This window comes from Centruroides vittatus, unplaced genomic scaffold (genome assembly GCF_030686945.1).
Source record: "Centruroides vittatus isolate TY-2023 unplaced genomic scaffold, ASM3068694v2 contig_846, whole genome shotgun sequence".
Lineage (NCBI taxonomy): Eukaryota > Metazoa > Arthropoda > Arachnida > Scorpiones > Buthidae > Centruroides > Centruroides vittatus.
In genome coordinates this window covers 737,651-762,279 of record NW_027122551.1, presented here as the reverse complement: position 1 = coordinate 762,279, position 24,629 = coordinate 737,651, and the positions used below count along the sequence as shown (strand labels likewise).

Sequence of the window (24,629 nt, the reverse complement as noted above, 5' to 3'; positions counted from 1 at the left end):
CCTTTTAGGAGAGCCTGCAACGTTGATATCAAAAACTTTTCGAAGCAGCGGTGTACATGGTAAGGACCAAGATAGGCTGGACGAACTGAAGGGTGTGCGGCTGGATTGAGCACAGACATGTGAACAGTCTGATAGCCGTTTAGAGACAAAGGTGGTTCACTTCCCATGTTGAGATGTTGGGGACGGCCTTAGCGTCTGGAGAAATTGTTGCAGCTGTCGCATGAACTCTGTCTTCTCTACCACTGGGGAATCCACCAGAAGTTCGCCTAACAGCTGTAATGGAGTGCCGTACAGCAGCTCGGCTGGGGATGCTCCAATGTCCTCTTTGATGGCTGAGCATAAGCCTAGGAGGACGAGCGGTAAGGCCGCCGTCAAAGGGGTTGACTGTTGCAGATGCGCTAACAGGGCTGCCTTCAGAGTGCGACGTTGTCTCTCAATCATCCCATTGGCCTGACCTAGTCTTCCAAATCAAGGCCCATCCCATTGGCCTTGATTTGGAAGCCTAGGTAGTTGCTTAGTGATCTGAACAACTGGCTTTCAAATTGTCTGCCCTGATCCATTGTGATTGTTGTAGGGACGCCGAAACATGCAAACCATGTGTGGATCAGTGCCTTGGCGACTGTCTGCCGTCTGGTCTGGTAAGGGTGTTGCCTCCACCCACCTAGAAAATCGGTCGACTACAGTGAGAAGGTATCTGGATCCTTCTGAGAGTGGTAACGGACCAACTAAGTCGATGTTGATGTGTTTGAATCGTGAATTTGGAACAAGAAACTTCGACAGAGGTGCACGTGTATGTTGGTGGATTTTCGCCTTTTGGCAGGCCATGCAAGATTGTGCCTATGTCTGACAGTCTTTGTTCATATTTGGCCAGATGTACCTCTGGGTGACCAGCTTGGATGTTGCACGGGCTTCTGGGTGTGATAAGTTGTGAGTGGCCGAAAACACTTCCCGTCGGAAAGAAGGGGGAATGTACGGTCTACAGTGACCGGTAGAGACGTCGCAGTACAGGAGTTTTGATGAGCTTGGGAGGTGCATCATTACTATTTTTAGACTTGAGTTTTGTTGCAATTCAGACAGTTTATCGTTTTGCTGTGTGTCTGCGATGGCGTTGTAGTTTATGGATGGTGTGCCAATTGTGTTTATGCGGGACAGAGAGTCTGCTATGGCGTTGTCCCTGCCAGATATATGGTGTAAGTCGGTTGAAAACTGCGATATATAGTCCAATTGACGGAGTTGACGAGGTGACACTTTGGCCAAATCTTGGAGGAAGGTGAACATGAGGGGTTTGTGATCTGTGTAGATAACGAATTGCTCCCTTCCAGAAGGTATCAAAAATGCTTGACAGCAGAGTAGATGGCTACCAGTTCTCGGTCGTATGCACTGTATTTCATTTGAGATTTGATGAGGGTTCTGGAGAAGAAACTAAGGGACTGTTTAATGCCATCGATCTCTTGGTGTAAGACGGCTCCCATGGCAACATCTGATGCACCTGTGGTTAAGGAAATTCTGGCCTCCGGTACTGGGTGGGCGAGAAGAGCAGCTCTGCTTAAGGCGTCCTTCATGTTGTTGAAGGTACTATTTGCTTCTTCCGACCAGACGAGAGGTTTGGTGCTGCTTTTGGTATGGCTGATTAACATGGCATTAAGAGAAACCTGAAACATAGCAACTATATTGAATTTCGTTTGATCTGACAATATTCCGGCATTTCGAAATTGGGCTTCTGTCTGAAGGAACCAAATGTGGGGGTCTGGCTTCCAAAATGGCGGCACCTTGACAGCGACACACGATAGGCACATGTCAGTCCTATGTTCAGGATTAGGCCTAATGGTTCTCTTCTCCATTTTCGTCTTCAAGTTCTTTTTTTTTATCGCGTTCGGGTCACCAGTTTAGCAATGTGTGTAAAATCCGGCGGCACATTTCGGTAGAATTGGTTCAAGTTTGGTCCTCCCTTGGATGATGATCGCTTTGATCTCGACAGCGTGTCCCGTGTTCTTTGCTTGTCTGTGAGGATTAACAGAGACACTAATCCTCACAAAATATCTTACTTTATTCGTCACGTTTGCTAAATATATACAGTAGTGAAGAGGACTTAGACAATGTAAAATTTTGTTATAACTGGAATATATCTAATGTGAAGTTTGTAAAAGCTCAATAAAATATTTTATTGATTTTTTTACAATATTTCTTTTTTCTTGCTCACTGTGTGCATGTATGTATGTGTGTATCAGGGCTGTCAAGTCGTGTAAAAATCTATCAACTCCAACCATCTGACTCTGACTCCAATATGTATAATTATATATATTGTGGTACGATAATTAAGCTTTAAAGACTTCATTAACTAATATAAAATGGAACTAAGGAATCTGTGTTTCATTTTCCATATAAATGTTAGTTTCAACTTATACAGAATCAATTTACCATGTAAATTAAGGGTTAGATTTAAATCAAAATAATAATAATGCTTTCATTATTAGATATGATTGATCAGTTATTGTTTTATTCTAGAATAAATATTAAGGTGGCAACTATTGGAACTATAACATATTTAGATCAGAAGTGAATAAAAGTCATGTTTATCTGAGAATTTAAGTAAGGCATAACAAATATATATTACTGAATTGCATGTAAAAATTTATTATTTAACAGAAATTGGTCTAAAGTCTAATTTTTTAAAAATTATTAAAAAGCTTTTGTTTACTTTTTGCCTTTTTTGACAACAAAATACATTCCAGTATGCATCAAACAGTGCATTGGTGAACTGTGATATACTAAAATTTTTTTTGATATTTGCCAATGAATTCACTGGTTCAATGACTAATGTATATTATACTTTTCAAGCTATGGATAAAGTGAGCTACTGTCTCCATGGTTGTGTTATTAACACTATTTTTATACTCATTTGTACTAACTCAAAGTTATTTTGATAATAAGTCTGCAAATGCCAATATAGTGCTGTTTGCTTCTACCATTTTCTTAGATTGCTAGATGTTTCAGTAAAAGCCTATTAAACCATTTACTGGTGCATGGTTTTGGCTGAGACTGATGCTTACTGGAATATATCTAATGTGAAGGTTTTGTTTTAAGTAAAACTTCAAATGTTTCAAGAATCTGAGATATTTTTATTGAGATAAAAGTATGTCAATAGAAATAATTGATATAAACACTGATCTTTGAACATTAATTAATAGAAAGTATTATGTAAATGACACATAAAGATAACATTGCTATTATTTGAAATAAACTTGAAAAATAAAACTTTGAATTATTGTTATAGTTTTATCTTGCACTATTTGATTAAAATATTAGATTTAATATATAAAAATTCAAATATTTCAACAAAATTTTAAAATCTTAAAACAATTCTTAATTTACATAAAGGTATAAATTTAGTCCAATGCACATAACTATACCAAAAATAATCCAACACAAATTATACTTATTAAACATAACGAAAAATAAATGTTTTAGACAATTTTTAAATCATCATCTTCAGTTGAACATCAGTATGAAAATTCAGGTGTTTTCCAACCAATGAAGTTATTGTTTCATTTGTTTTTTAAAGTGACATTCAAATTTTCATATTGATATTCAACTGGCTTTAACCTGAAGATGATGGTTTAAAAATCGTTGAAAATGTTTATTTTTCATTGTTTAGTATAATTTGTGCTGGATATTTTTGGTATAGTTGCAAACATTGGACTAATTAATCCAATATTAGTAGTATGTATTTATCAGTATAAATTTATTTTTTAGCAATATAAAATGCCAGCATTGATAGCTTTCCGTCGACGTTGGGCCATTGGAAGTGATGATTTTGTTTTTCCAGCTCTCTTTGACTTTGGAATACATATTGTTTGGTAAATATAAACATGCATATATTTTAGTATGTGATATATATGTATAATTATATATATATAGATATTTTTTTTTTATATATTTAGCTTTGTCATCATTATTACACTTTTCTTATTAAATCAGAAAGATTTTTCATGTTCTGGACCTCAATATCTTAATATATTTATTATAAGCTTGTTAGTACTCCTAGGTGCAACTATTATTCTAAATGCTGCAATTGCATACGTTAGTTCTTGTGGTACGATAATTCAGGTACTTCATTTGATTTTTGGTTATTGTATAGATTATCTTTTGAAAATTACATGAAAATCATTATTTATTTTTGTCTAATTTATTTAGGTGCAACCAAGGCATTATCTTCCATTACTTTTATATGCAAGGATATTTTTGGGTTTGCCTCAAATCATCTTAAATGGATTTGGAACTAAATGGGCCTTCACTCAGGAAGATCACGCTTGTGAATCTAATTTTGTAGTAATTCTTGTTCAGGTTTGATTACTACTTTTTTTTGTTTTATTTTTATTAAAAAATAAATGTTTTTTATGATTTTAAAATATTTTATTACTGCAAAATTAATTGGAATTCATTTAGCATTATAAGATTTAATAGTCAAAAATGATGTGAGAAAAATGTCCTAAGAAAAAATTTTAAAAATTTCAGTCAAAGCACTAATTAATTAAAGTGTTAAGATTATTTATACTCTTGTCTACAAAATCTGAAATTGACTCACTTATTCCAAAATTAAGAGTTAAATCTTAAAATTTTCAAGTCAAGGTAATTTTATTTTTTATGTTGAAAAAATAGTTACACCTACAATGCTTATAAAAAAGAAAAACATGTTTTACTTTTCATTTTTAAATTTTCTTGCTTTATTGATATGTTATATTAATAAAGAAAGTTTGTAAAAGCTCAATAAAATATTTTATTGATTTTTTTACAATATTACTTTTTTCTTGCTCACTGTGTGCATGTATGTATGTGTGTATCAGGGCTGTCAAGTCATGTAAAAATCTATCAACTCCAACCATCTGACTTTGACTCCAACCAGGGGTGGACTTGTTACCAAATTAGGCCTGGGAATTCTGATGTCATCAAGTGACCTCAGAATAAAAGCTTTAATAAATAAAGTTCTAATAAAGATAGAAACTTTTTTATTCCAAAGCTAAAAGACTCCTCTAAGTAATGACAGTCAATATATAAATATGTATTTGATAAATTTTATTTTTCTGGCTGTTATATATATAAATCTTTTGCATATCTCAACATCTCAAGGTGTTTTGAGTCCTTAAATGTAAAAAATGACCCTCCCAAATTTTTACATTTAAGGACTCAAAACACCTTGAAATGTTGAGATATGCAAACGATTTGGAGTTTTTGCATCAAATTACAGTATTAACAATCCAACTTTACTACAATTCTTGCAGATTTTTTTTTAATTTCAACTTTAGGATTGAATTGTTTTTAGGTTATGAATTTTTCAATTTATTGAATTTATTGAAAACTATGCTTCAGTTTCAATAAAATAATTTATTGTTTTAAATATGTTTTAAATATTGTTTTAAATGATTTTAGTCTGAAATTTTTATATTATAATGCCTGTTGAGATTTATAAATGTGGATAAGTTCTTCAATTTCATAAAACACGTATATATATTTATATATATATGTTGCAGTCAAAACCGGTTTTTAGTTAGAATGCATTTTAACTAGTTGAAACTAGTTTATATGGGATGTCTTTGTTAAAACCCATTTTGTCTAGTTAAAACTAGTTTTAACTCAAATTCATTTTTGACTAGCAGTAAATTCTAGTTATAACAAAGACATCCAGTATAAACTAGTTTCAACTAGTTAAAACACATCCTAACTAAAAACTGGTTTTGACTGCAACATATATATATAATATATATATATACATACTATACTATATAAAATACATAATATATATATAGTATGTATTTTATACCATCTATTTTTCTGTAAATGGATGGTTGGTAAAAAATAGATGGTTGATCAATCAACTCTTGATTTGTCTCAGCTTGTTTAAACTTCTAGAAAGACATATTTACATCAATGAGTTCAGAAATGGCAATACTTATTACATTGGCATATGTCACATCTCTTTGAGAGAGAATGTTAATATGTTCTTAATTTTTATAACACATAGAAGAATTGTAATGGACAGATGTGAAACTTGGACAGTTTTCCAATGTTTTAATGTACATTACAACATTCTCAGATAATAATTAACATAATTACAATAATTTAAAATGGTAGAATTTTTTTTGGAGGACCCATATATGGCTTAACATAGATATATAGATTTTAGAAAAGATGAAAAATTTTTAACTTGAGAAATTAGACTCATATTGCTTTTACCAATTTTTCTACAAAAGTTTTGGAATTAATGCCAGTGTCATTTTGAGACTGATAAAAGCCATATAGAAAGAGAAAATTTAAAAATTTATAAGGCATGTAAAATAATTCAAATGTAGCTGAAATAAAATATTTGATTTAAATATCTTAATACATAAATATTAAAATTAACAATATTTTTCTATTACTGAATTTGTATTAAACAAAAGTCTTAAATTACTTGAGAATTGAATTGTTTCAATAAGTATTGTTTGTAAATAGTAATGGTTATATTAGTTATGTCTTCAATCTGTTTTTAGAATAATAAATTTACTGATTGCTAACTTCCATTATATAAAATAATTTAATTTTATATAATTTATCATTTAGAAATTTTAATTCAGCTATTACTTATCATTCTCTTTTATTATTTATTTCAGATTATTGTAATAGGTTCTTGGTGTCTTTTGCTGATCATTGTAGGGAAAATATTAATTGTCTTTGATCCACTTGGTGCAGTTAAAATCCATGGAAGTGGAAGCAAAATAAGAGATATTGATCGCAATGATCCACAGGCTCTCTACATTAATTTAAATTCAACAGAAGTTGAGAAATCAAAGCAACTTTGGGAATTTCGGTAATGTTAATATATTAATTATAATCTGTAATTGCTTTTAAAAATGAAGTAATGTGATATATTTTGTTGTTAATTAAGAATTATTATTCTCTTACAGGATGAAAGTATTATGTTGTTGTACTGATGGTAGTCCCAAAGAACACAGTAAAAATGCATATTCTGAAATTGCTCAACTATTTTCTTCTTACTTTCAAGTAAATTTTAATAAATTTTACTTTTATATGTTAATTCAAGAACCTTAATCTTAATTGATTATTATACAAGATTGTTGAGATTAATGGGATTGTAAACAAAAAAAGCAAGTCAAAAAGAACTACAGAAAAATTTGACATGCTTTTAAAAATTAATTAATGATTTCTTTTTGTTTATGGCTTTAGGGAAAAATTAACCATAAAATTTGTTAAGATTAATGAGAGTGCACTGTATTGTATAATTGATTCTGTATTTTTCTAGTTATTAACATAGACATTCTAAACTTGCTGACATTAGTTCTTATTTAAAATCTAACAAATTATTTTTTTTATAATGACTCAGAGTGAAATATGTATTTATTCATTTTTTTTATTGCTTTCAAGTTGATATGTATGTGTGTGATATTATTTTTATAAAAAAATTTCTATGATATTGTTTCTATTCAAGACTTTTATGGTTTACTAGAATTCATCAAAATGCTTTTTGACTAGAATTATATAATTTATTATGATAAATTGGATAAAATTTAGATGAAGAAAGAAAAATCTTAAGTTGATTACCATGGTAAATTAGTGTGAAAAAAAATTTGACAGTTTCCACTAGAAAATTTTATAAATAACTTGCACATCAAAAATATATTTTGTAATAGTCTGCACACTGATGACAGTAATCAAATTCATATTTCATTATATTGATTGTCAAGTAAAAACAAAAAAAAATTATAAGCTTGAATTACAAATACTTTCATCTATTTATTCAAGGATTATTTTCAGATACAAGTCAGATAATAGGAGAATCAAACAGATTTTAAATAATTAGAACATTATTTAAAGATATAAATTAATATAAGTAATTTTTAGACACAGTACTGTCTTGATGGTAACTTGCACCTAAGGTAAAACGAATTTCTGCCACCCCTGCTTCAAGAAAGAGAAAGGTTGCCAATAGTGCTTGCACTCTTGTACAAACTATAAACTTCAAAATATATTTATGGGGCTTTGCTGTATTTGGCTTATTATTATTATTTTTTTTCCTTTGAACATTTTTGACTGCTCATTTGCCACTTGGTTAACAAAATAAAAATAAAAAATTTTAATATTTTATGAAAAATATTAAAATTTTTTATATAATAATATTAACTGTTTCATTAAATCAAATTACAATATAAATAATTGCATTTAATATTTTTAAAAATTAGTTTATTATTAAACTTATATCAAATTATTTAGAAAGAATAATATAAATTATATGTTAACTTATTTTCCAGACTTGACTTATACAAATGTGATTTATTGAAGGTTTTGTTATTTAGTTTTAAGAAAAACTTTAAAATGTTGGAGTTTATTATGGTAGACTCACTTCGTACTGTCTTTTTAGAAACCTGTTGAAGATAGATGCCATATGAATTTTGTAATAGAATTTAATAGACTTTGTAATATAATGGAATATAACTTAACAGAATATAATGGGCTTTTGTGTAGAATTTCTCAATATTTTCTGGTTTTGAAGGGGAAAATGCCAATTACATTGTGCAGTTTTGTGTCTACATAAGAAAAATACTCTGAAACTTAACAACTAAGATTATATTATTTAAAGTAAATTAACAAATAATTAAAAAATATTACATGGATTTGAAATACTATACACTTAGTAACTATAAACCAGCAAAATAACTCACAAAAATTCAGCAAATGTTTTCTTTTATCATAAATGGGCATCTTCAGGCTGTGTTGTTCTGTCTTGGAACTGCTCAAGATGGAACATGCATGTTCAAAAATTGGCCACTTGTTGATTGTGGAGTCATAACCTTGATGTTCTCATGGATAAGTCATGGTGAAATGGTGTTGTCGTAGGCATATCCTCCATGCCAGTGGAAAAGTGTTGGCATCATTAAAGTTAATGGCCATGCATCTTAAAGCAGTTCTCTGTGTCTCCATAAGCTCTAGGTGTTGGAATTGTACATGATGAAAAAAATCTCACTTGGTCAAAGTGGACCATGACATGGTCATATGTGTATGCCACTAAAGCTATGGTTGTGTAGCCCTTATTTATATCAGACTGGTATTCTTTTAGATGAGTGGTTATATGTTGGCTAGTGATTCCCACATATTCAAGTGATCTATTGCATCTATTGTCCCTGAGAGGGATAGAATAGACTTATGATAAGTGTTGCTAGTAGGAAGGCCTTTGGAATTCCTCATGAGAGAGTGTATGGTGGAGTCTTTTTGAAAGTCAGTTTAAAGTTGTTGTGTCTGGTGATATCTTTGTATACGAGGGGGGACCCAAAAAAAAACAGGACTGAGAGCGCGCTGCCATTTGTAGACATAGCAGAGAGTTCTCCCGCTAGATGGGGTTAGTAGAGACCTTCACGAAACAGCTGTGCAGACGCCGTCAGTTTGTAAGTTTACATTTGAGCGTAGTGTTGTGTTTCTCTTACTGTTATTTTGTTCTGCCTGCGAAGTCATTATGGCAAATTTAAAAGAACAAAGAGTGTGTTTGAAATTTTGTTTCCTGCTTGAAAAATCAGCAATGGAAGCTTACCAAATGTTGCAACAGGCTTTTAAAGAGGATGCTATGAGCCCCGCACAAGTTTTCGAGTGGTTTGGGTGCTTTAAACGTGGTGAGATGAGTGCTGAAGACCATGCTCGTTCTGGGTGTCCTTCATCATCTCAAAATGATGAAAACGTTGAAAAAAATCAACAACGATTGTCATTTCACGATCAACCAAATTTCAGAAGAGGTTGTGCGAAGGAAATGCCCGGAACTTTGGTGATCAGGTGACTGGTTCCTTCATCACGACAATGCCCCAGCACACACGGCCTTATTTGGCCTCTTGGGGATGGCATGTCATTCCCCATCCTCCGTATTCACCAGACCTAGCCCCATGCAACTTTTTTCTGTTTTCGAGAATGAAGAAAAATCTAAAAGGGAAGCGTTTTGATGATTTGGAGGCAGCAAAAACAGCTTCCCTAAGGGCACTGGACGATATCAAGGTTGAAGAGTTCCAGAGATGCTTCAAACAGTGGGGAAAAAGACTTGACAAGTGCATCGCATCTAATGTAGAGTACTTTGAAGATGACAGAAGGAATTTTGTAAAAAAGTTAATAAAGATTTTATACAAAAAATCCATTTTTTTGTTTTGGGTCCCCCCACGTATAGGAACTAATAGTTGGTTACAGGTGACACTCTTGTATGTTTCTGTGTCAATGGGAATAGATGTATGCTCTTGAGAGATGTGATGTGCAATGAGCTTCCTAATGATCTTGGAACATCCATGTTGAAGGGCTTGTGCAGTGATGGATTGAATCTCTCTATTCCATTTGTATCTGATGGATGAATGGGCGTATGTCTTGCAGATCAGAGTTGAAGGCAGACACCTTGTATGAAAAATGATTATGAGAAGTTGGAATGAAGGAGGGATGGTATGTATACTTCCTGTAGATTCTGATTGTGTTTCATTCCTCAACTATCTGTATGTCAATGTCAAGGAAGTAGACACTTCTGTCATTGCTCTTTTTAGGTTTTAAGGTTTATTGAATCTCAATTTCTCTATGAAACCAGTTTTAACCAGTTTTTGAATTTTTACCCCCCCAAAACATGGAGATAAGGAATATTTACAACTTGTTTTAAAACTTTTTAATTTATTTAATATTAATAAAATTTCAAAAATATAACAAAATATGTGACATTAAAGTAACGTCACAACACATGAATGTAGTTTATGATAATTATAACAAAATAAAATTGACTGACATCTACACAAAACAAAACAGAAATTGCTTGATTATCACATTAAACTATAAAATTTACTCCACATAAAACCATAAAGAAAAACGAATAACAATTGTATGCCTACAAAATATTATTTTATTTCTTATTTTTCCTAAGAAAATATGATTTTAGAAAGCAAAGAACGTCTATAGATCTATTGCTAACTATGACCTTTTTTTGCACACAAAATTGTCAGAAATAAAAAAAAACTTTCACTTGCTACTGAGCTGGGTTTAATCATCTTTAAAGTGTCAAAAATAAAAAAATCTAAATTTTCCATTCTTCTGTTTAAACTCTCTAATACTAAAAAGTCCTTTTTCGTGTCTTAGGGCTGGACGAAGTCACTTCTTCAGGTTCTTGCAGACATTTATGTATCCATTTTTCCATAGCATTTGTTAAAGCTATTGCTTGATTTTCTTATTTGCCACTTTTTTTATTATCGCAGTCATCTTCTATAGAATAATTTGGATATAATCTAGATAATATTTGTCCAGATAACTTAATGTTATCAGATTTTGCAGCTAATGGAAGAAATACACTAGATGATTTTGTTCAAACGTTTTTTGGATTTTGTAAATAAAGGAAAAGTATTTCTAATCCCGTTTGTCTTCTCTCTTGAATTTGTACGTCTATAGCATGTAACAACTTGGAACTAATTTCAGTTTTAAAATTTTTCAGTTTTAAAAAATTCAAACATAACAAATTCACATAACAAAAATTTAAAATTTAATAAGTAGGATGACAAGATACAAATCTTGTCATTCTAAGGCATCAGCTGCTAAATGTATTGGTCCTAAAACTATAAGGGGCTCTACAATTTTACAATATTCTGCTTCATTCTACATGTGAGAAGCACCAATGTCATTCAAACCTAAAACAACACGTTTTTTTAAGTGTACAAATCTTTTTATCGTTTTTCTGTTGTTGCAAAATTCTTCTCTATTGTAGGGAGAATTGGACAGTTTTTTTTGGTTTTGTAGTTAGTTTTATAAAACTTAATATTTAACAATATTCCCGTTTTGTGTCAGAGACAATTTTCTGTCAAAATGTTGATGTCTTTAATCAAATAATTAATTAATTTTTATGATTAAGTCTAAGCTCAAAAACCAGTTTTTTAGTTGGGAAAACCCAGTTTTCAAATTATGTAAATTTCTTCAAAAAACTGGGTTTTAAAAACCGACAAACCCTAGTTTTAGTTTTAGGCAAAGCCCATAGGGTTTGAGGTTGAAAGCATCCTATAATTCTTGTATTGTCAATGTACTGTACCATATGTAAAGAACCATTTGTCAACTTTGGGCAGGATGGATGCCTCTAGGTGTTGGATTACAAGTTTTCATAATGTATGCAAAAGGGGACTTCCCATCAGAACACTCTTATGTTGCAGGTAAGTCAAATTGTTAAAAGAAGGAAGTGTGGAGATATCAGATAGTTTCAAGATGTTGATGGAGGTGTTGGATGCATCAGTATTGTTACTCATCAAGAAATCATGTAAGAAACAAAAGCATGGCTTGATACTGACTGGAAGGTATGATGACTGAAAATCACAAATAGTGAAAAAAACCAGGACTGCTGAGTTTGATGTCTTGGAGACATATGATCAATTGTTGTGTATTGATGACAGTGATAGGGTAATCCAGGAGGTATTGCAAGATGAATTTGTTGATTACTTTTTTAATGCAGATCATGAGAGAAGATACCATATTAACAACAGGATGTAGCTACATGTGTGTCTTCAAGAAAGAGACATCAGACTGATTATATTTCTAAGAATACCAGAGTGATATAAATAAGGGCCACACTTCCACAGCCTTGGTGACATACACATGTGATCCTGATGTTGTGGTCCAGTTTGACCAAATGAGACTTCTCTATTATCTGCATATTTCTGATATCTGGAGCTAGTGGAGAGCTGTTTTAAGACATACAGACAATAACTTTAATGATAATGACACTTTTCCATTATCATGGAGAATATGCCTACAACACCACTGCTCCATGACTTATCCACAGCATCCACAAGAACATCAAGATTCCAATTCCACCAATCAATGAGCAGTCACATTTTTGAATATACATGTTCCATTTCAAGCACTTCTAAGATTGAACAACAAAGCCTGAAGATGCCCATTTCAGATGGAAGAAAACCTCTACTGAATTTTTGTGAGTTATTTTACTGGTTTATAGTTACTGAGAGTGTAGTATTTGTATTTATAGTCAGTACTCAGGGGTTGTCATTTGCATACATAAATTTGTTTTTGATAATTAATTGGCCATTAGTAGACCTGAACATGCATGTATACACTTGACAGTGCAATGTGGAATGCTCAAAGACAGTCAACATTAAAGATGGTAAAACAATGTCTCCAGTGTGACTGTCCACCATGGTTTTTTTTTTTTTTTTTGTAAAATTGTATATAGAATAACAACTCCTTTCTTCTTTCCTGTAATTCTTCTTCCTTCTATCTTTAACCCTTTCCTGTCACGTGACAGGAGCTGTACTGTTCGCGTGTCCTGATTAGCCAGTTTACAAAAGGAGAGGAAGGGATCCTGCCCGAAGGGTACCTGGGAAAACAGGAGTTGACGAGAGTCACTTTTTTGGGTTCACCACTGAGAAGATAGGAGGCCAGGCGAGAGTGACCGAGAGACAAGCTACAAGGCTTAGGATGAGAGAGAGAGAGAGAGAGAGGGTCAGTATAGACCATGTTGTAATGAGGACTTGAAACTAAGTAAGCGAGCCATTCTGTACAAACTTAAGGACCTGCCTCGGCACCTATTTGAGGGTAACTTTTTTATTTCCCCGGATGCTTATGGATTGGACATTCACTGTCCGTGATGCGACCATCGTCGACATTACCCCAGTATCAGGACCCACCGATCTACTGGTAGAATATCCAACCATCCTTCTTTTCTCTTTCTAGTTGTAAGTAGTAATAGTATTAGGTTTAAGTTGAATTGTAATTATTGTGGAATTGTATCTACTTTAATTGTTGCAGGAAGTTCGAGCAAGAGCAGGTACATATGTATATTTATAATTGTTTTCTGTAATGGGCATTCCAATCTCTGTTCCCTCATTCAACCAATAAAAACAATTTGATTGTTATTTGCATTGTCGTTTTATCACGTGTTCCCATCCTTTCACACCAGCATGGAAATGGCTCATTCGAATTACTTAGATCTTTGAATAGTAATACTATAACAGTTTCAAACCTAAAATCCACTGAGGAGGAGAAAAACATTTATTGAAGAACAGATGTTTTCATCCTCTATGAAGACCATCTTCAAGTTCTACAGGTAGAACACAAATTGAACAAAAACAGAATGTAAATAATGCTTCCTGTGTATGAACATCACATGTGCAGTAATGCAGGATAAAATAAAAATGATTACAAAAGAAAACAACACATACAAATAGGTTAAACACTTATAAATAACAAAAAGTCAGCATAAAATATGCTTCAAAATAATTGGAGTGCTAATATATAATGATAAAATATGAACATAATATGTATACTAAGTCTAAACTGTTTACAAAACATTACATGGTTGCTTTACTGCCCTCTAGGCATCAAAATAGGAACCATATTCCTTCTGTTGATAGCCATTCCTCTAGAAATAGCCCTGTATATCTCAAGAATCTCCCATTACATTATATGTATATAATTTTAATAAATAACTTAATAGATTGCCTCTTTATACATAAAATACAATTAAAAACTAAGTTTTGATTGTACTTTCAATAGCACTTGATAGACAGAATTTTTTTATCCCATTAAGTGGTCAATATTTTCTAATCCCATAGATGACTAGTTATTGATATTCTACTGTATATATATTATTTTCAGTATGTGTGGTTGCCAATTTTCAACATTAATTTGCATTCAGTATGACAAGAGGGGTGAGGAATTATATCTGGGTGTGACCAACACACTGAGACAAATCTTCACTAAATAAAAGCTATTTATTTGGAGAAAGAAAGGTCTTAAACATTTTGGCTGTTACAGCAGTAGTAATTCTAAGCATTGGTAGAAAAGTCTTAAAGAGAAGTCACTACATAGTTTTACTTCTGGATCCAGATGTAATCATTCTGTGGGTGGAAGCTTTAACACTTATCAAGGAGATGTAGCATTTGATTATCACAACTTGGGTAAGAAAGGTGGGAACACTGATCTTGACTTCCAGCATAATGACCGATGATACCTGATCATGTGAGATTCTTAGGTGGACAAGTGATGGAGCAGAAGTGGAATTCTGTTGATAATTGGGATGGATTATGACAAGATTTCTTTGGAATAGACTGGATCTTAGCAAAAGAACATATAAACAAAGGTCTTGGCAGAAGGATGTACAAAAATGAGTCTTGGTGAATAAACTTTACGGATGGCACTTCATCATGTTTTTGGAAAGCAAAGAATCTTGTGTCCTTGAGACACAGGCTTTTATTAATCCAGTCTTTTTAATTAGTTGTCCTGATTGGTTTCAGACCTGTCTTCACTCTCTAAGTGGTTGCTTACCTGTTGCTAAGTTCTGCTAGGTGCAACATGATTTCTGTTTAGGTCAATCAACATCAACATTTAATCTGATCCCAACCAGAGAGGGTCAATCCAGTTGTGAGACTTACATTCTTACATTATTTATATGTTGTTATCTTATTATATTCTTAATATTTTTCTGTATGAAAAAATATTTCTACCTTCTTTCTTTCTTTCATTGTAAAATATTTTAACACAAATTTTAGTGAGAGGTCAGAGCCTCACAAGTATAATTAAGTTTTTCTTGTAGGATGTAGATCTTGTTCCATCAGATGTGGTTGCAGGTTTGATTCTCCTTCATGAGAAACAAATGGCAGAAAGAATATCAAGAGCATCAACCTCACAGCATTCAGAAACATTTTCTGCTCAGTCACCTGATTCTCTTACAAGTACAGGTAAATATTCTAATGTATTTAACAGAGAAAAGCTGATTTTAAATACAATTACTCAATAGTGTTTCTAAGATACTTTAATTAAAATTAATAGTAAAAAAATAAAGTTGTTAAAAAATTGGCATTGTTATCATTATCTATTTCATTGATGGAAAAAAATGGATGTAATAGTTCCATATTGTTCCAACTTTTTAAATTCAGTAATGTTACATTCAGTCAATAATATTTTTTGATCTTGTTTAGTTGATCATTATAACTACAATAGCTATAATTACAAGCAATAAAATTAATAATCAACATTCAGCAGAACCCTGATTATCCAAGTTAATGTGGATTGATGTAGATAACCAAAAACTTGAATAAAACAGACAGCCATGGTCATTTTGAATAAATATTACAAATGTAAAAGATTTATATGTTGTTTAGTAATTTTAATCATATATAAGAATAACATTTTTTCATTAACATCAAAACTTTTGTAAATTATAAGAAAATAGCATATTCACTTTTAGTTTCACTTTGGTTAATTAGGCTCAAATAGTCTGGATTCAACTGTATGTTTAAATGAATGTAGATAATTTTATAATCTGAACTGTATAAGATCAACAAATTTTAATTAATCTTAATAAGTGATAATTACTATTAATGATTGGCAGAATATAGGAAAAATTCATTAAAGGTGAATCAATATTTTAATTTCAAATATTTTTAACCTGTCTCAATTCAAAGTAACATGCTGATTAATGAATGGGTTATCATCAGGCATCAAATATAGAATGTTCAATTGTTCAGTTTTTTATTGTAAAATCAGAGTTAGTAGATTTCCTTATTAATATTATCAATAACATCATTTTAATGCATTTTTGTATTATATATAAGGGGCATTCAAAAAGTTCTCAGAAAAAGTAAATAAAAGATATCAAACTGAATTTAGCAATTTATTTTTCAACATATATTCAATTAAGTTAAAACATTTTTTGTATGGTGTCAGCATCCTTCTAAGCCCTTCTAGTTGAAATCAGTACTCTTTGATTCTAGCCAATTGCACTACAAAACATTTCATTTGATCTATTGACTGCCAGCAAACACCTTTAATGTCTTTTTTTAAATTTGAGAATAAAAAAAGTCTGATGGGGCTAGATCCAGATGATAGGGAGGGTGCAATAAAATCTCCCACTGGAATTCACTCAATACTGTCCTGGTAGATCTTGCAGAATTAGCTGGTATGTTATTGTGATGGAAAAAGATGTGCTGATGAATTTTTTCAGGAATTTTTCTTTTAGAGTTGCATGCAGTTTTCTTAAAACTGTTTCGTAATAGCTTGCAGTTATTGTTCCTCAGTCTTCAAGAAAATCTATGAGCAACATGCCATTAGAATCCCAGAAAATTGTGGCCATTAACTTTATAGCCAATCTTTCTGTTTTAACTTTTATGAGAGCACTTGAATCACTTGGTAAACATTGCTTTTTGATCCTCACTAAAATGATTAATCTATCCATAAAGAGTGATTTTCTTTGGTACATTCTCTTTATAAACATCTTTGGTAGCCTTAATAATAATAGATTTTTCCAAACCACTTTTAACTAAGAATTTAATATTAGTGCACACTTCAAATCTAACCAAATCCATATTTACATATGCAAGGGTAATTTCAAACTGATATAACACTAAGTATAAGTTTTGTGCAGCACTGTTACAAATACCTTATAAGTCTCAAGTTGTTTATGCTCACATCAATTAATTATAAATATAACATTCTGTTTATGAATAATAACCACTTTCCAGGAACATTTTGAATGCCCCTCATATATCTGTAGATAAGATATTTGTACTGATAAGGTATTTTTATTATTTATTATTGTAGGTGCAATTCAAGGTAGCATAATTTCTAGTCCTGATGTGTTTACTCCACCTGCTCAACAGTTTTGGATGACAATGGAAATGGCTTGTCATTTTATGAAGTATGCATATGGTAGTTATGGTTGGCCATTATATGTATATGTCAATTGTTGTACAGGTTTATTTCATCTATGGAAACAAATCAGGTAATTATTAATGTGTGTTGTGATATAAGTATAACTATTTCAATATAAAAAAAGTAAAATTATAAAAGTAACATATAAATGTTATAAGTACTGTAGTTTCCTGCTGATAATCTACAAATTTTGTGTTAAAAATTCTTCTGACTTTATGAGAAATTGCCTATAACCATCCATCAGTCTGTGATAATTTTTCCACATAAAAAAAATGGCTCTAAAATCAGTTTACTTTTCGTTAGATCAAGAAGTTTTCTTGACGTGATAGAATGTGATGAGGTTTTATTGTTGTTTATTGTCAGGAGGATGCAAAAGATTAAGGTATCAAAGAATCTTCACTTTTACTAGTGAATGGAATATAATATTTACATGTCTGTCAGTCTTTCAATAAGTATTTTCAAGCCAATGTTTGTTTAAATTTTAACCTTAGAAATGATTAATAGTATCTTATCCTTCATCTTTATTAAGAAGAATGAAACTCCTCAACATGACAAGACTCATCATCCTAACTATTACTATGGAGAAAGTTTATTCTAGTGACAAATGCAGAAAGTTCTTATAAAAGTGATTTACTTACATATTATTAATACAAAGATTTATGAAAACATAAGGAAGACAACCACATTCAAAAGAATCACAAAGCATACTGAGTGAGGGAGTATTTAAATATTTCTGTGAAATAATTTTATTTTTATGGCTAATTTTCATTTACTTAGTTTATTATTAATTCACTTTATTATAAATTTGAGATTAAAATGAACTTAAAGCTATGTAGAAAGTTAATTTTATTTTCAATTTTGGAGTACTAATGGCATGAATCTGAGTTGAAGTTAAGCATGAATAAACATAGAATAATTGCAATTTAGATGTATTTATTGCTTATTACAGTATTACAATTAATTGTTGTTCCTTCCATTAGCAAGTACATTGTTCAGTTATCATCATCAAGTTAAATATGTTCAAAAAAGAATGCAGCCAAATCAATTGTCATGATTTAAATGAAGAGTTGTCATCTGATTGGTTGTTGATGTTACATGTAGTATTTATTTCTGGACTTCAAAAAGATATCTCCATGCTAGAGAGAGGATGTTGCTATCTTTGAAATTTAAGGACTTTTTTTTTCATATATACCCTATATGTGTGTAGCTTTTCCATGTGTACAAAAGATGATTGTGTTTTAGTTGCATGTAGTGGTCAGGCTCCATCTGTGTGTACTTGGATTTGGTGTTCCATGGCTGGCTAATGCAGTCGTGTAATGCCCCTTTTTAATCCAAGCACACACAGACTGACTGTTACATGCAACTAGAACTAAATTGTGTCTCAATACACCTGGAAAAGCTAGAGATATATAAGATATGTAAGAAAAATAAGGCCATAAATTTCAAAAATAGCAACACCCTCCCTCTAGAATGGAAATATGTTTTTGAAGTCCAGAAATAAATACTACATGTAACATCAACATCAAATGACATGTCACCTGATTGATTATTGATTGTTAACTCTTTTTTTAAATTCCAGTGACATTCCATTCACTTGTGTTCAGTTTTCATTGGGAAGACTATGAATTTAAAACATCAACAATAACAATAATAATAAAATTAGTGTGAAAAAATAATAAATGGTGTAATTAATAAACAAAGTGTATTTTGGTATTAATTTAATTCAAACAAGAATAGATTTTCACTTTAAATGATTCACAAATGTTGTCTTCATGCCGAATAAATTTTATGGCATTAAAATTGATAATGTAAAAATTTGACACAGGATGAAAAATTTGTACATTATCAGTTTTATTAATGGTATATATTTGTATATTTGATGTTTGAAGAACTACCTGGAATCCAGACAAGTTCACTGTCCAATATGGCATTTGGCAAGAATGCCTACCCTATCTATTTTAGTATAAATAATTATTGTTAATGCCTTTAGTAAGAAAGTTGTTTATGGATTCTACAATATTTAACAACAAAGGTTTGAGAAGTTGATTGCTTAGCTCTTATTCACTGCCTACATATGCTGAAACTGATACTAAAATTTCTAGTCAGCTTCTAAATAGTTTTCTGAGAGTTATTATATAGAAAGAATGGAATTAGTGGAAAGGAGATAGAAAAAAGTTATCAGCTTTCAGGTAGTTTAAGTAGGAATGTCTAATAATAATGATTTAAATATGGTTTGAGATATAGAAAACAGAAGACAGTTAAAGGTGAGGCGTACATATACATGTGTGGTAATTTCCAGAAAAGTTGCAATGAAGATGTATGACAACTAAAAGATATTTAATAATTTTTAAATACTTACTAAATTTAGACAAGGATGGATGAAGTTGTAATTGCAATTTAAAATTGACAGATGATCTGTGGCAGTGCATAAATTTTACCTCCTATATTTTGAGTACACTTCAAAATTTAGATAATCTGTAGGTTATTTGCAGTAAATTACAGAACATATTCTTATTTCTATTGATTTTAGGCTATGGATCTCTGGATGATTGATTATAAATCCAAGTTATGATTCAGAAATTGGATTAAAAGTATTGTTATGGTTTATTTATTTGATTTTTTTATTTACTTTGTTTCTACCCAAACAACATTTATTTGATTGATTTTTTTTAAGTTATTAATTTCATTTATAAATTTTATTAAATGATTCATATGTTTAAAGATTGTTTTATAATGATTAAAGTAGAACATTTGTTCAGTTTTCATATTATTGATTTTATTTTATTACTTGTTTTCATTTCCTATAACTTAATTTTATTAATACTTACTGTCATAACCCTCCAACTGCCATATATCCTCAGGCTATGTTTTGGCAATAATAATTACAACTTACTAATATTTATTAGTAAGTTGTAATTATTATTGTGAAGAGGTCTTAGAGGGAGGTGTCAGGTGCCATCTCACTACTTGTTGCAATTCTAAAATTTACATGTTAATTCCTATGATATCTTTATCATAAAAATTGGTAGCAAAATCATTAAGACCATCATTAGTAATGCTGTAAACAAATTGTCATTGGTTATTTTTTATAGAATGCACTTTACTCTTATCCCAACTTCAGCATTAAAATGAAGTCTAGTTAGTTCTTGTAATTTCTATTAATGTTTGGAAAAATTTAAAGTATTTATAAAGAATTCAAAGAACTGTTTTGGCTTTGTTTTGATGCTGGCCAAGTATCAAATAAAAAAAATCCTTCGTTTTATGTAGTGGATAAAATAAAATCAAACTACTATCAAAAAACCAAGGTGTCTAAATGTTAGAAACATTTTTATTTCTTGATATCAACCATCTTAAATGCTGAATTTGTTTCACAATTATAATAAAAATAAAAATTCTGTTCATTTTTAAACTTAATTAAAGTAATTTCTTCAATTAATTTTCATACACAAAACAGTGTTAGTCAGCTCATAAAACTAATTGATTTTATATTGCTGTCAATATTGAATTGGTACTGATTTTAAAATGTACAACATATGTCATTTGAATAGTTACTCTAAATTATTGATATCCTTTTTAAAAAATGTGATAATGATGGTAAATTTTTTCATCATAACTTTAAATTTAGATAATTAATAATTAACCAATTACTTCAATATTTATAAATTTTTATTTTTGAAAAAAATATTTTTAATATTTTTAGGTGTATGTCATGTTGCCGAAAGAAACCAACTTATATTATAGATGATAATTGTTGTGAATGCAATACAGCAGCTTTAAAAAGAGTAACAGGTTTAACTGAAGAAAATTTGGTATATGTGTCATTTCAGAATAAAGTATACGAAGTTCCATTTTATGTAGCCATTGACCATCAGACCTGTTCCATAGTTGTTTCAATTCGTGGCACACTCTCTCTTTCTGACATACTGACTGATCTGACCGCAGAGTGTGAAGTCTTGTCTGATAATGATAGATCTAATGGGATATTCTGTCACAGGGGAATGTTGTTGGCAGCAAATTATGTAAAAGACAAACTTGAAGAAACTAATTTGTTAAATGAAGTGCTTTCTGTTAATCAGAGTTATTCACTCGTTATTACTGGCCATAGTTTAGGTGCTGGAACAGCTTCAGTTTTAGCATTGTTACTTCGATCTAAATATCCAACTTTAAAGTGTTTTGCATATTCTCCTCCTGGTGGCTTATTAAATGCTGATGGAGTAAAGCATTCTGAAGATTTTATTTTTTCAGTAGTTGTTGGTGATGACTTGGTCTCAAGATTGAGTGTACCGACAATGGAAGACATGAAAAGAAATATTTTGAGTTGTTTAACTGAATGTGATCAACCAAAGGTGAGTAAAATATCAGTTTTAATAATATACAAAAATCCTTGCATATTATTTCTTCAGTGGTGTTTTAGAATTTGTTTAAATTCACATAAATTTTTAAAAGTGTATCTTATTTATTTATATAATTAATTTTTTATTGCAATGAAAAAGAGAGAATACTATTTTTTAATCTTTCAGTTCATCCTTTAATCTTTCCAGTCAATCCTTTAATCTTTCAGTTCTAAAGTTTACTAATTGAAACAATGATGGAAATTGAGTTATGAAAACTTCAGATAATTCATTAATTTCAAAATTAATGTATTCTAGTTTGAAGGGTTTGTTTGTTAGAATTAGAACAATTAGAGTGCAATTCAACTTCTTATTTTTCAGAATTTAGAATCTCTTAAATAGAATAAACAAGAAGAAATTGTCAAAAGAAAATAATTAATTTACAATTAAATGTATTAAATAGTATAATGAATGAAAAAATTATTGATATAAAATATTGTTTAATGCCAAATGATCTGCTGAATTATCAGACTATTTTTTAGGCTAGATCATTAATAATTAGTTATCAGTTAATTTGACTAGAAGTCAAGGTCTATATAAGAAGGTCACAACACGCCTACTGGTGTTAAGTCATGCGAGTGCAAGGCCAACGAAAGGACAGGAAATACGAATAAAACAAAACTTTATTTTTAATTTTATAGAAAAAAAAACAATTATTAACAAAACGCTTTTCTCCTTCTCGCATGATGATAGGCAGGATTCTTTTACGACCCCAACTCGGGACCTCGCACACGTGTAGACGAAGGAGGAGTAGACAAAGAAAAAAAAAGACATGTGGTTCACACAAAAGAAGCGCGACTCAATGATAGTGAGTTACAATGAAATATTAACCGAAATATTATAAACTAAGACTAAAACTAACTTACAAACTATAGAGAGGAGAAAGAAGAGTTAGATAGATATAGAGAAGTATATGAAAGAAAGTATAGGGGGTAACCAGGATAATGATATGTCCTTGAGATCTTCGGGTCGGGGAATTATGTTTAAGACACTGGCTACTATCTTTCTTCTTTTCCAGTTGTATCTCTGTTCCGCTGAACGAGCTGTTCCGATTCTCTCTCACCGTCTGCTCCGTCTCAGCTCCACACCAAGAATGACCGTTACTCCGTTCGTGTGCCTCGGGGTCTTTTCACTCCTTTGTCTTTCCCCTTACTTCCTGGAAAAGGACTGCCCCACCCGCAAGGAAAGTGAAAATCGAAAGATCGAGAAATAAGGGAAATAAAGAACAAAGAATTGAGGGATTAATGTTATGCTTATGACTATCGCGTATATACAAAATTATGACGTACCGTCACACTGAAGCCACCATTTTGGGCCTTTTTGAGTTGCATGTTTAAAATAAACTTGTACGAGCAGTCAGTTTTATACGACATTAATTAAACTAATTTATGCAATTTTAGTTTAATTAATGTCGTATAAAACTGACTTAAAATAGTGGCTCCAGTATGCATGTCCTGACCTTCTTATACAGACCTTGCTAGAAGTAGGCAGATAGTGCTGCCATCTCATATTAATCTTAATAATTATAATAAATTAATTTTTTAATTTAGGAATTTTTGGAAGTAAAGAATCAGCCTAGAGTAGGACTCAAACTCCAAACTTCTGCTTACCATGCAGATGCATTGCTCATACATAGTTCTGGAAACAAAGATCAGTAGATAATCTGGATAGTGTAATTGGCAATGCATCTGCATGGTAAACAGAAGTTTGGAGTTTGAGTCCTACTCTAGGCTGATTCTTTTCATTTTCCAGAAATTGCTAAATTAAAAAGTTAATTTATTATAATTATTAAAATTTATATGATATGGCAACATATCTGCCTACCTCTAGCCAAATTATAACTAATTATTAATGTAGCCTAAAAATAGGCTGATAATTCAGCAGACCATTTGGCTTTAATCAATTAATTCAGGTTTTGAATTGATGTCATTATATAAAATATTGCTGCTGAGTAAACTTTTATTGGCTGGATCTTCATCCACTGAGAGATCATGTCAATATTTTAAAATCTGTATTTGGTTTTTGTTCTAGAATAGTTCAGAAATGATTATTTTGACTCTGTATTGTTGTTTTTTAATTCAGTTATTAAGTATCTTAGTTTATTTTTGTTTGCTTTAAGTTAATAAACTTTTTAAAAATTAAAAATGAAATAAATAACTGGTTTTTTTTCCATAACTGCATTTAATCAGAGACAAATGCAATACTAAGATTCTCTGGTTAATCTCTGACTAAATACAATTATGGAAAAAACAATGGTTATTTATTTTGTTTTTAACCTTTAAAGTTTTAATATTTAAAAAACAATTTAATTTTCAAAAGAGAAAAAACTGCACCATAAATATATTTATATATTTTTATTTATACAAGACATTAATAAACTTCATTTTACCCTTGGAAAAAGCCCCTCTTCATCTGTCCCATGACATTTTTCTTGAAGGTGTTAAGTATGACAAGAGTAGCAGAGAAAAATAATCATAATAAACTTAAAAAAAATGTTATCATTTATAAGGTCAAAAGTACTTGATAAGCACCTAA

The 24,629-nt window shown here is 30.9% G+C and overlaps 1 protein-coding gene across 1 annotated transcript in view; it reads left to right on the top strand.

Moving 5' to 3' along the window:
- Positions 1-24,629, top strand: part of LOC136982478 (diacylglycerol lipase-beta-like) — a 76,813-nt gene that overhangs the window by 37,727 nt on the left and 14,457 nt on the right. Inside the window, exons 3-10 of the mRNA XM_067278970.1 lie at positions 3,754-3,857; positions 3,942-4,107; positions 4,195-4,344; positions 6,648-6,844; positions 6,942-7,038; positions 15,587-15,731; positions 17,593-17,773; positions 21,404-22,049. Of these exons, the coding sequence (XP_067135071.1) occupies positions 3,763-3,857; positions 3,942-4,107; positions 4,195-4,344; positions 6,648-6,844; positions 6,942-7,038; positions 15,587-15,731; positions 17,593-17,773; positions 21,404-22,049 (1,677 nt within the window). The 5' untranslated portion in view covers positions 3,754-3,762. The remainder of the gene's footprint in view (positions 1-3,753; positions 3,858-3,941; positions 4,108-4,194; positions 4,345-6,647; positions 6,845-6,941; positions 7,039-15,586; positions 15,732-17,592; positions 17,774-21,403; positions 22,050-24,629) is intronic.